Genomic DNA, 13227 nt, shown 5'->3' with positions numbered 1-13227 from the left:
TCATCTTCGCCAAATCTCTACACAAATATTCATTTCAAAAACTCAATTCTAATTAATAAAAAGAGTTTGACAGATTTTCATTTTGTTTGAACCCCTTTTGTTTTTAATTTACGTCCCCTCCCCCTCCCAGAGCACACCTGAAACTGCTCCAGTCGTCAGTGACGATCCTAAACTCTGGAGGGGGGGGGGGTCCAGTTCACCAATCCCAACCCCAACCCCCATGCAGACTACTAGCACTCACTACAATTTACAGATGTCCCCTAAATGCCTCACATGCAGGCAATCGGTAGACGCTTGCTGCAGCACACATCATCAGGGGCCCCGACTTGTTTTTATGGGAGATTTGAGGGGATTTATAGATGTCACTGAAAAATGTGCCAATATGAGGGGCCACGGGGGGAGTGGGGGGGCATTTTCCCCTTGGGAGCCCCAAACATTTGCCGGGTTTGCCTCTGTTAATCGCGCTACCTTCAAGAACTCTCTAAAAATTCTGCTTTGTAAAACTGCTTTTATTTAGTTATTTCCTGTCCTCTGTCAGTCTGCACTTGTGTTTTAGTTTCCTTCTTCTTCATGTAAAGTATTCAGAAAAGAACTCATATAACATATATTGTTATTTTATTATCATTAGTGGTTATTGTTTTACTGTCATGTGTCATGTCTACTTATTTGATTATTCTAATTTCATAGTTTCAGTCATTTTTCAAAATAAAGTACCCCAACTCTGTTTTGAGCAATATAATTAATTAATTAATTACATAATTAAAATAATTATTACTGATTATGATTATTGGATAGATGGATGTTATATTGGGGTATCTTGTTTTGCATTACTGCCACAATCTGGGGCTTTAAAGGGCTTTTACACAAAAATGTTCACATGTTAAAAATGGCCATAAATTAATGGAAATTTTGTTTTCGTCCAGATGTTTTAAGGTGGAAGCTCAGAGGAGTTGAAATCTTCTGTCGGACATTGTGGAACAACAGAGACATTATGGGGAAAGCAGCCGCATAGGGAGGGAGACAGACAAGGCAGACACGCTAAGTCGGCTCAACAGGTGCGTTAGAAAGACTTTGTACAAAGTGGTGAGCACAGAACAAACTGAGGTATTTTGGATCCGGTGACGCTGTCGAGCAAAGAGAAGCATCACAACATTTACTTGAAAACCCTTCAGCGCATTTGAAGCATCCCCCATCAGGCAAACTCCACCCACCTGGCACAGACAGTGAGATAAATCAAACCACAAAAACTTTTTTCATTGTATTTTTTTTAACCCAGAGCCCCTGAATGTCTACGTGTGTGGCCTGAGTGTGTATGTGTGTGATCACCCACACACCACAGTCATATGGTGTTACTGTGTGTGCGTGTGTGTGCGCCTGCGTGCGTGCGTGCGTGCATGTGTGTGTGTGTGTGTGCGTGTGTGCGTGATCAGGTTTCCAGCAGGATAAAGAGAGTCACTCATTGTAACCATCAGTCCATCAGGAAACGTCTCAGAGTTTCTCTCAGCAGTGATCCAGACAAAAGGTGACGGACAACGTCTGTTTACACCGAGCGGAAGAGAAGAAGAGAAGGATGATGATGAGGACGATCCAGTGACGGTTTGTGGGGAAGGTGAAGGTGAAAAAAAAAAAAAAAAAAAAAAAAAAAAAAAAAAAAAATTAAATCAGATTAACAGTGAAGATTCCAGCTAATAATCCAAACGCTGATAGAATCCATCGTTTGGGTTAAATCAAGTTTCCATTGTCCTCGTCAGGCACAGACAGAGAGAGGCAGAGAGAGGGGGATGATGGGAAAAGCTGGTCTGGCCAGGGCTTCACAGGAAACCAGCTGGACCCCTATAGGACTCCCCTCCCAGCTGCAGAGATGGATCATGGGAAACAAAACGGTCGGATCTCCTGAGGAAAGCAAGAGAAGGAAACGTTAACAGAGCTGAAAGTGTATCCAGGGAGCAGACTCCACCTCCATCCAACTCCACCTGGTCCCTCTCTTCCTCCTCACTCCTCCTATTTCTCATTTTCAATGTAATCACAAATTTTCTTTTTGTCCTGTTAGTTGTCTTTGTAAGCTCGTCTCACTTCATGCACGTTCTGCCACGTCTGTCTCTGTGTTTTGCTTCATTATTGATGCATATCCCACCTTTAAGACACATCTCAAACACTGGCTTAAGTCAGACCAGTACTTGATATTTGTAGTAGTGTATCGTGACTTGTAATGTTTTTTTTGTTTTATGTTACCTGCCGAGGGACTACGGATGTAAATTAGCATTATAGCTACAATCCAGCATGTTTACATCATCTGTTTTGTATTGATGTTGATTGACATTAACATTGTTCTTTTCAAATAAACAAACAAATAAACAAATAGTTGTTGCAAAAATTAGCTGAGGACTGATACACTCACTCAGTCCTATTTGTTTGTGTGAGTTAATTAACAACAGTTCGTTAAAAAATTATGTTAAATTTAAAAACCTTGAGACTGTTTCTATCAAAGTGGACAAACTGATACTGATCTTAAAAGTTGAAGTCGGACTTAAAATATCCAGATTCATCCTGATATCTCAGTTTGAGTTCAGCTGATTTATTATTACCATAGTTACCGGTGCCCTGAAGTTTCATTCATGTGGTCACAGTCATTTATACTTTGCACTTTGTCTTTTACTCTCTGTTTGTATTTATTTTTTGGCTCTTATTTGTCTCCATGTTGTGTGTGTACAGAGTTTGTACGTGTATATAGTATTCTAAGCATCTTAAACATGTCAGCAGCTCGTTGTTGTTTGTCGTCTGGCTTCCGCCTATGATTCGAGGCTCGTCTGTCATCGCATGTCGGGACATCAAAGAAAAGGTTTGTCAGTGACCACGTGAAAAGCTGCTGCAGGGCTCAGACACACAGACTGTGTGTGTGTGTGTGTGTGTGTGTGTGGCTCCACTTTCAATCAACAGTCTTATCTCAAAGGCTCTCTTGCGCACACACTCCATATAGATACTTTAATACACACAGGAAGCTACAGTGTGATCCTGCTTCTACACACACACACACACACACACACACACATGCACACGCACACGCGCACACACACACACACCCAGACACACACACACAAGCATACACCCTCCAGGCTTTGTTTGCTCAACCAAGTGGAGACAGCTTCTGTTTCAAGCATCACAGACTTGACCAAAAAAACACACACACACACACACACACACACACACACACACACACACACACACACACACACACACACACACACACACACACACACACAACAGCAGCAGCTTCTTCAGGTACGCCAAGATCCCAAAACAAATTCTTCAGTTGTCGGTTCATGTCTGACGATATTCAAACTTTTTCCTCTTGTCATCAAATCAGCTGCTAAAAATAGTCCCCAACAAATGCACTGTTTCCTGCTGCTTGTTTGATTAAAAATACGGTCATGAGATTTGTTAAAAATAAGATGAATGTGAAATAAATGCTGTTATTGTACTATGAACATTCAACGAGCCAGTTGATATATTTTTTTCTTATGTTAAATCCTTCTAATGATTTATTCGATATATCATTAATAAATGTCACATCCACCGACAAACCTTATTCTTTACTTTGTGGTAAAGTGTATAAACACTTGTGCGGTGACTGTCTTGTATTTCACGACTAGCATCTTCATAGTTTACTGTGCTCATCTTTCATCAAAGCATCAGCACTGTCTCTACTTGTTTGCAAATCAACATTTTCTTTGCTGCTTTTTTTTTTTTTTTTAAATCCGTGTAGTTTTTTGTTTGTTTTCTGTGTGTAAAATGATCTTACATGGAAGGAACTTAAAATCTGATTCATTATTATCATCACTGATACAAACAGAAACATGATGTAAATGACATTATGAAGAGAAGAAAGAGATATTTACCACCGGTGTGCAGGGACGTCTTTAGTACGGCGACTCGACCCTGAAAAACACAACAGAAAACAGTGATCAGCACAACGTGACCTCGCTCTGGGCTGTTTGTTATAATCACGTTATCAGTGAAGACACTTTGGGAGGACGGTGATCTTCACACAGCCTGAGACATATCAGCTGTGACGCCAACGCCGGACACTGAGACACAAGCAAGATACGTCACGTTCAAACTCTGATAAACTAATGAACGCTATGACGCGTTATTGCTAACGAACAGGTGGAGTGAAAGCTCCTGTTTCTTCACCGATGTTATCATCGTTAACACAAACGACCTCCAGGTGTTTGAGGAAAACTTGATTTCGTGGGGCTGTCTGTGTGATAGCCTGACATACCTTCAGGATGATGTCATCTCATCACACACACACACACACACACACACACACACACACACACACACGTTGACACAGAGCCTCCATGTTCAAAGCCACGTCACAACCAGATTATCTGTTTAGAGCTTGAAACCAAAAGAGGAGGAAGAAAGACAAGAAGCTCTCACACGTCAGGTTTCTTTTCGGGGGTTTATTAATTAAAATTTAACGCCCAAAAGTCATTGAGTTTCAGCAATTTTGGGGATTTGGAAGAAAACACCACACACTCACACAACTGGACCACCCGACAACTACAAATTTAGAAAACGATGTTCGACATCCGAAGCACCGTCAGTGTCTAAACACGTTGAGTCGCTGGAGCTTTAAGGGATTTAAGGCGTCAAATGAAGTGAAAACAGGGCTGCATCAGCAACCAGGCAAAGCTGGGTCGCTATCCAGGGGCCTCTGAACCTCCAGGGGCCCCTCGACAGCCTCAGGTTCACTCCATGTAATTCTTGTCTAATGGCAAATTTGCAAAACTGAAGTTCATCAGCCACGCTGACTCCTCCATTCCTCCAGCTCATGGTCCTGGTCTGGTGCAGGGATTCTGTCAAAATGTGTTTTAGTTCATATTGAGCTCAGGGACCCACAGGGACCCCTAGGAGGTTAAAGAAGCCATGACAGGGTTTGAAGTGCTGCTCACTAATATTCCCTCTCATTTAAAGAGAGCTGCAGATTCTTATATTCACACGCAGTCACTGCCTGATTCAGCTCTTGCAAAATATTTGAGCTCCAAAGACACATTTCCATTTGCTTTTCATGAAACCATCTGTGTGACTTCAGAGCAGCATTGAGCGAGTCAGGGAAATCAACACCTGCCTTACAGCTTTTTGTTGAATCACTTGAATCTTATCACAAAAACTGAGATACATTTTTTGGCGGCAGGTGATAAGACAAGCTGCAGACAAAACATCAGGGTTCACCCTCTGAAGGGAAAAGAGGTCACTGAAGTTCACCAATAATGCAATAAGGTAAGGAACACTGTAAGAGGTCAAAGGTCAGAGGCAGAGAAGTGAGACGTTTCAGAGCGTGGTGACTCTGTTATTGATGCTGAGGGAAGAGACGGCGGCAAACGACAGAAGAAACCTGGAACTCACAAACTGTCCTGCAGCTGTTTATCCATTTTACGACACGTCCTCGGAAAATAAAAGAGTTTACACAGCGGCAGAGAAGAAACAGCTGAGAGGCTCCGTCATGTCAGGTTGGAGCCACATGATATTTGGGCCCTCGCAGCATTTTACTGTCTTTAAAATCATTTAACAATAACAAAACGCCAGAAATTCTTTTGAATATGTATGGATTTTGATATAGACAAAGAAAAAAAAAAACCCTGGATTTCTGGAAATGGAGATGGGCATGTATCAGCATCTTTTTCACAGCAGTATCGATATAAGTTTTGCTAAAGATTAGCCACCATGGGCTCCTGGTCACACCAGACCACGAGAGCCTGCAGAGCAGCAAACAGGCTCTCGTGGATTGAGAAAAGAAAGTATTTTATGTATTTTACATATGAAATCAACCTTTGTTTGTAACAGAAAGACTGATATTACTTCTCTACAAAAATACATAGTCGCCCTTTCATTTCTCTTATTATCTAGGATATAAAGATTTGTTACTTTTTTAGCTCGTATTCACCTTTTATTTTACATTTTCATTGTTCCCATTTTATTCTGCAGCACTAGCCCTAACAAATGCATATTTATCACCTATTGTTTGCGGGGGCCTTGGTGGAACATTAGAGTATGAAAAGAGGTGAAAATGACTGAAAGATCATTTGAGGCGAAGGCGGCGTAAATTAGGTAGAAAAACAGCGGAGAGAAATAAAAGTAAAATCAGAAGAGATTAAAGAGAAAACCAGACGGTTACAGTTGAGCCGAGGAGCGACACAAACGTGAGCTGAAGAAGACGAGTGCAGACATGACAGTGACATTCCTGCCATTTCTGTGAAACGCAGGCCTCGCCCTCCTCAGAAAAAAAAAAAAAAAAAAAAAAAAAAACCCCTCCTGTTACAGGACGTCCATTCTCGATGTAAAAAGTAAAAACTGAGACCAAGGCCAAGTGGATTTAAAAGTCAAAGAAACTGTTTCTTTTGTATGAACCAGACTGAATAGAGAAAACCAGGTGGTGAAAGGTCACAGCCCTGAAACAATGTGCCACCTTTCTCTGAGCACAAAGCTAAACACAATATCTTGCTTTTTCTGAGTTAGCAAATTACATTTGCTACAAAATAAAGTTCACTTTATTACATCACATTTATAACCGTTAAAACAAATTAATTTTCCATTTTCAAGAGAAAAATGCAGTAAATTTTTCCAGTTGACTCCAGTGTAGCTTGCTAATGCTATGCTAAGCTAACATTAAGCCAACAGTTCAAGCAGCTCTGGCTGTAGTTGCGCCATTGAAGGTGGAGGACTCATGGTGACTTTCGTGTTGTCAGTAAAAAGACTCTTTGGTGTTGATGGTTAAAATAAAAGTCATGTGTAGTGAAGCTTCTATGAATTCTTGATGAACATCACATGTTACATTCAGAAGTAAAACGGCTGAAAGGTGTTGTTTCAGGCTGTTTCATCTTTCAAAACTTGTTACTTTTCAGTAGTAGATTCTGCCTGCCGTCGATGTGCCTTCACTGACCGGTTTTTGTCAGTTGTTTCTGGGGCTAATAATGCTGGTAGGAGATGTGGAGCCTGCAAACAAATTCCTCAATATCCAACCTGTAATTATTCACTGAGGGGTGTGACGTGAACGGGATTTCCCAGAGGCAGCTTGTGTTTTTTTTTTTTTTTTTTTCTGAAATGTAGCTCAAGAGCAGGAGACAAAAAAAGGCCGATGTCTGATTGATTGTGCAGAGGAGGTCTGACAGTTTTCTGACCTGGAGCTTAACGTTTTCCAATACATCTAACCGTGGTTATGTGAGATACTACATGCACATGTTTATATTCAGGCAGTATAATTATTCAAAATAAAGCTTTTATCTGCTGAGTCAAATTTACAAAAAAACACACAGATGAATACATCATGTAAATTACAGGGTGAAGACAGGCTAGTTTTTTCCTCTTCAAGATGCAGATGAGGATCTCACCACAGTGTCTGTTCGAGCTGCAAGACTGATTCGCCTGCAGCTACAGGAAGCGCAAGTCCTGCAGGTGACTATTTTCTCTAACTGACGTTCAGCTCAAATGAACTCCGCAAGATTATGAATGAAGTCAGCCAATGTTTCCCACCTGAGGCTTTCTTTGCTTGTAAACTGATGAATATTTCACCTCATCTTGAAAAATGGAATCACTTGGCTTCAAATGTACAAATCTTTAAAGCCAAAATAAATTTAAGCTCAAGGTTCATCTCAAACAAAATAAAAAATCCACTCACATATCCGCTTTTAATACAGTTGTATGCAGATTATGTACCATGAACAATGATGTTAGATAACTAAAGCTCAGAATTCTCCTGAAAACAATAAGGATCCTGACACGACCAGGAACATTAGCAACACAACCATCTGTTATCACATGTGAGTCAAGCTCAGTATTACTGAATTCACATGATGACACCTAAACATGCTCTCTTTGCTGAATAAAGACATGAAATGTGTTGAAAGCGCTGAAAAGACCTTTGAAAACAGAGATCATTGATATGATCTTTTTGTTTTTAAAGTTTAAGATTTGATCTCAAATGATTTGGGGAGAATAAATATACAAATAAACCTGGACTCAGTAAAACTTTTAGAAGCAACATGAGCTCAATTAGAAAACGACTCCACCATGTTAAATTGTTATGTGTTTAAAAGTGAACGCAGGGAGAGTGAGTTCACCTGAGAGACAGGTTTATATGAACTGTTACAAAGCTGAAAATACTGATGATGGATTCTGGTTTTGTAATTCAAAACTGGATTTTGCATACAAAAAAATTAAACCTCATGCGCTACACACACTTCATGACACCTAAACACCCCCCCCCACCCTACCGCCCACCCTGTCACTGGGGAGGGGGGCGGAGTCTCCCTGGATCAGAGAGTTAAGGAATGCAAGTCAGACTGTTTTCAAATACCAACCACACAGCCCGACTTAATCCTAGGTGACAAGGCCATGAACAACAAGGGGGAGAAGTGTTTGTGTGTGTCATATTACTGTTGTTGTTCTACAACTGTACTGCAGCTGGTGTCATGATGATAACCAACAAAAAGTGAACTGTCATTTTTTAAAACAAATTGGATACGACATGTTAATACTCCAACTGAAACTTTGAGAGCAGCATGGAGGTGGCTTATTTCAAGTTAAGCCAGGTGAGTTTTTTCCCTCCTAACTTTCCGATTCTTTATGCTCAAACTAACAAAGCAGCTGCTAGCTGCAGCTTCATATCACTGTACAGTCATGATGGTCAAATGTCTCGTCTCTGTCCCAACAAGAACATAAGAATATTTCCTCAAAATATCATTCTCTTCTATCTTGTTTCCTTTGACCAGCAGAACAATCAGTCTTACACTTTAGTCCCACTGTCACATATTTAAAAATATGTTGGTCCCGTTACTTCTGGCTCTGCTTGGCCAAAAGATTCCAGCTCCGTCTTTTAGGAAAGACGATGCTCAAAGTGGCTTTGGGACACCAGTTATCTAAAGCACAGTTTACAGTATAATTCAGAAACGTGAAGATTAAGCCTTTTATTGGCAAGTTGTTGCTTGTAAGCTGTTGTCTCCAGAGCCTTCCCGATAGCCAGTCTCAATAATTACAGCCATAACTGGTCAGAGGATACTTGTTTTTAATGTCATTTACAGTTTTCAACATAAAATATTAAATATTTAATATGATAATATAAGTTTTTGCAGAACAATCAATTTTTTGTGGAGATTTCTTTTAAAGAATGAATAATGTTGATCATACCCTTTAAAGGTCCCATATTTTTATACTTTCTCTGTGTTTTCATTTTGAGTTTTTGATCCATAGAACATATACTTCATATTTTTCATGGCATGTAGTATAATTGTCAGTTATTTGATTAATGTGGTTCTGGCTCTTGGCTGATTTTATCAGTTAAAATCCTCCCCTGACATGGATTGGGAATGAATTTTTCTCAGATGTGAATTGGTGTCGGGGTCAGGATGGTTTTAGTGACCTGTACAAGTTAGCATTTCCCATCTGCACCTGCGCTGGTCTGCAGGATGTTAAATCCTCCATCCTATTTAAAGCTGATAGTATAGACGGGCCCTCCAGTTTGATTATCAGCAGACTAGAATCTTTTATTTTGTTCCTGAACAATATCTGTGTCCCTCTCACATACTGCACTGCAACAGTGTGTGTGTGTGTTGTGTGTGTGTGTGGTGCGTGTGTTATTGTAACCTGAAGAAAACCGGTTTTGGCTTTAGACCTTGCAGGACAAGGACATTTGTTGTGTGTGAGGTCACTTTTTCTGTGAAAGTCTGTTTTAAAAATGAAAACCTGTCAACACTCGTGCGTGCTTGTCACAGGATTAATGTCAGTTCCCAGTTTAAAAAAGTTCTCACACATAGATTACATATTTGTGAGCACGCTCTCCTCCAAACAGAGTGAATAAACAAGATACATCAAGTGGCCGGTGGGTGTAAACATGAGTAATACCGTGCTTTGATTAACTACTTTGGTTGCAGTTATAAAAAAATAACCCACGCAGTCATTTCATTGTTGGAGTCTCTGGCTCCTATGTCCACATGTAGGGTGGTTGGGTGAGCAAAAACACGGTTGCTGATTGTGTGTGAATTTGAAGGGACAAAAGCATCAGCCAAATGAATAAAATACAGAATAGTACCAACCATCTCATTTATATGTGGGGAGAAATTTTAGAGAGTATCTTGCCCAATGACACTTTGACAATGTGGACTAGAAGAGTCCGGGGATCGAACCACACCAACCTCTGATTAGTGGACGCCCTGCTGTACTCTTGAAGTCACAGCAGCAGCAAAAACTAACACTGTATTTTAAGCTTGCATGCAAAGGTTTCCCTGTACTCGTATCTGTGTCTTTATCTCTGCTGTCAACACCTCCTGAGGGTTTTTTTTTTTATGCTCGTCCCAACCGGATGTCTGGTCAGGCTGTGTGTGTGTGTGTGTGTGTGTGTGCAGGTTATTTCGCACACACACACATTTAATGTGGCTCAAAGTTACAGTCCAGCCCTCATTGTCTTTCCATCTTAGCCTCGTTATTCCTCCACTTCCTGCTTTGGCACGTCACTGTCGAGAAAAATCCCAAACGTCTGCTTCTCAGCTTTAAATTCACCCTAAACATCTAAAATTGACACCCAAACCATCGCTTCAGTTGTCACTGAGACACAGCGAGTTCTGGATCCTTCACACTAGACCCCCACTACAACACCAACATGGAGGCCCCCACAGAACAAAGGCCTCCTGTCATCAGTGTTTTGACACCGTCCTGACAGTGATGATGTTGCCAGATGAGGTAAAAATTAACAGAGGGGACAGTTTGAGTCAATCAGTTTGAGGCCCCTAGGGGCCCGAGAGGTGCTTTAACAGCTATCGCACGGCACCAGCTCCTACCTTGACACCGTAAGAGGGGGGAGGGGTCTCTTAGAACAGTCAAGCCCTCAAGAGCTTCAGAGAAAAGGAAAGTCTTCAGGATGTTTTCACAAAGAGAGAACTAGAATTACCACCTCTTGGTTTTTGCCCTCGCGCAACCAGCCAGCTTGCAGGAAACAGGGACACAACCTCTGATTTGACCAGTAAATTAATTCAGGCCTACGTCCGCACTACTATGTTTAATTTTAAAGACAAAAAAAGACCTCCGTCCAGATGACCGTTCTGACCTCGATATCAGAACGGTCCTCCGTCCAAACTAAATCACACCCAGAAACACATATCACAGGAACATTCATCTCCTTTGGGTTTTGGACGTTTAAAGACATCACCCATGACCTCCCTTATTGATTAACCAGCTAATCAGAAAATAATCTGCAGAATAATCAATACTGTTATGATGCTAATGCTGGCCTAAATTTTTGATTTTATTAAAGAGCTTTGTCTGATTTGAGTTCGGCTTTCATCACCACTTGATACCTGAAAAAACACTTCAATGCCTCATATTTAAAAAAAGTCCCTGTTTCATCTGCTGGAAGGAGGAGGAGGATCCAAACTATTGCCCACGTGAGTTCCCAGGGAAAGAGGAGAGGAGGTGAATGGAAGATTAATAAGGAAGAACAAAGGTGAAAAAAAAGATAAAGACGTAAAGGTTTTTGGGCCCTAAATGTCCTGTACCAGAGCTTCACGAACTGCTTTGAGACTTGTGGTTTTCAGATTGACACGGTAAGGTCAGGCGAGGTCAGGCATGTCAGTGACTCATGTCTTTGTTTCAGGAGGCAGCTTCCTGTTGTGCTCCATACTTTGTGTTGAAACCTGACAGGTTGCATCAAACTTTTGCCGGCCGCTTGGGAAGAATGTGGCGTTCAGGTTGTGAAGAGATGCATTCTGCTCTGCTTCGTCATGGTCCTGTTACTTAATCGCTGCAACGTCGCTGTTAGGGAAGTCTGAGCGTGACTCTGAAGTCTTCATGAGAAAGTGCATTTTGGCAATTTCATTTGGAAAGACTTTAGAATCAAGTTTTTTGACTGAAGCCAATTCATTCTCAACCTCAGGCTAAAAGCTTTGTGACCATTACAACGTCGGTTTTATTCCTTTATTTGATAGAGTCAAAGGTACCCTTTAGTTTTTTTTTCACTTAGTTTTGGTTGCTTAAGGTCTTTTGTGGGCAAATGGGTTAAAAATGATTCCTTAAGTATAAGACTATAACTATGGGGAGAAAACCTTAAATATTAAGTGAACATTTTTAAGGAAACCTTAACTCAAGCTTCAGGAGAAAGGTGTAAAAAGTTATAGCTTAAGGTGTTTTGATTTTAGCAGCTCAAAGTTAAAGAGTGATTGTTTTTCTTTTTTAATGTCTCCAACTTCTGATTTTTTGTCAAAATTAAATTCCAAACTGGAGTCCGAGTCTGTGGGAAATCTGCCATCTTTTTTAATAGCTGTTCTGTAGCTTTTTCACTACAATAAGATGGAGTTTGGTCCAGAAATTTTGAAACTTCTGCAATTCCATGATAACTGAGACAGTTTCCCAAAAGGGCAAGAAATGAGACTTTGATCTCAAGTATTTGTCCTTGTTTTCATCTTCATGTCTTAGAGTGAAAACAGTGTTTTTCTGAAAGAAAAGAACAGAGTAAAGTTCTCAGTTAGTAATGCTTCAAATAAAAATACATCATACAATGGAAATTTAATTGGTAAGAACAAGGATAACAGACCGATCTGTTAGACAGGTGGTTTCAGATGCTGTTACACGAACTGAGGACTTGTTAAAAAGCCTACAATTCCCGCCTTGTGGTTTTTGCCTCAAATCAACCAGTTACAGGAAATATGGCCACAATCTCAGTTCAGCGTTAAAGAAGTGTTTTACATAACATTGTGATGTCACAGTGAAGTTGACCTATGACCTTTTGGATATACAACCATGAAATGTGAGAACGAGAATGGAAAGGTGGACTGTCGTGACTCTAAGGTATAAAAAAGACGACTCAAGTTGGAAGAATCAAGTCAGTGTGACTGAGCTTTTCCTTGAACTTACGATTGAGGAATCCTGATAAATCGTCCACTGGGACGACCTGCAAACCTTTTTCCTTTTGTTGTTGACTATTTTCCTTGAAAGAAGCGTTTTTCAGTGCCGCTGCTACTGTCGAGACGAGAGCTGGTTCATTTTCTACACGACAAAACAGAATTTCTGAGAGGGGAAATTTTGTGCAACCGTGACAGTTAGTTTACTGGCTGCAGTTGTGCGAAGGGTGTAGCAGCACTACAGTGTGTGGTGTGGAGTGTGTGCGTGTGGTGTGTGTGGTGTGTGTTGTTGCAAGACTGTGTGTGTACAATTAGTTACATGTTGCAAGACGCGGCG

General features: G+C 40.7%; 1 protein-coding gene across 1 annotated transcript in view; it reads right to left on the bottom strand.

Moving 5' to 3' along the window:
* Window positions 1-759: 759 nt before the first annotated feature.
* LOC111230643 (carcinoembryonic antigen-related cell adhesion molecule 2-like) overlaps window positions 760-13227 on the bottom strand; it is a 35410-nt gene continuing 22942 nt past the window's right edge. The window contains exons 9-10 of the mRNA XM_022757433.1: window positions 3897-3936; window positions 760-1893 (exon numbers count right to left, since the gene is read on the bottom strand). Coding sequence (XP_022613154.1) covers window positions 3918-3936 — 19 coding nt within the window. The 3' untranslated portion in view covers window positions 760-1893; window positions 3897-3917. The remainder of the gene's footprint in view (window positions 1894-3896; window positions 3937-13227) is intronic.

Source organism: Seriola dumerili, unplaced genomic scaffold (genome assembly GCF_002260705.1).
Source record: "Seriola dumerili isolate Sdu_G_001 unplaced genomic scaffold, Sdu_1.0 BDQW01000276.1, whole genome shotgun sequence".
NCBI lineage: Eukaryota > Metazoa > Chordata > Actinopteri > Carangiformes > Carangidae > Seriola > Seriola dumerili.
This window is presented reverse-complemented; position numbering and strand designations above follow the sequence as displayed.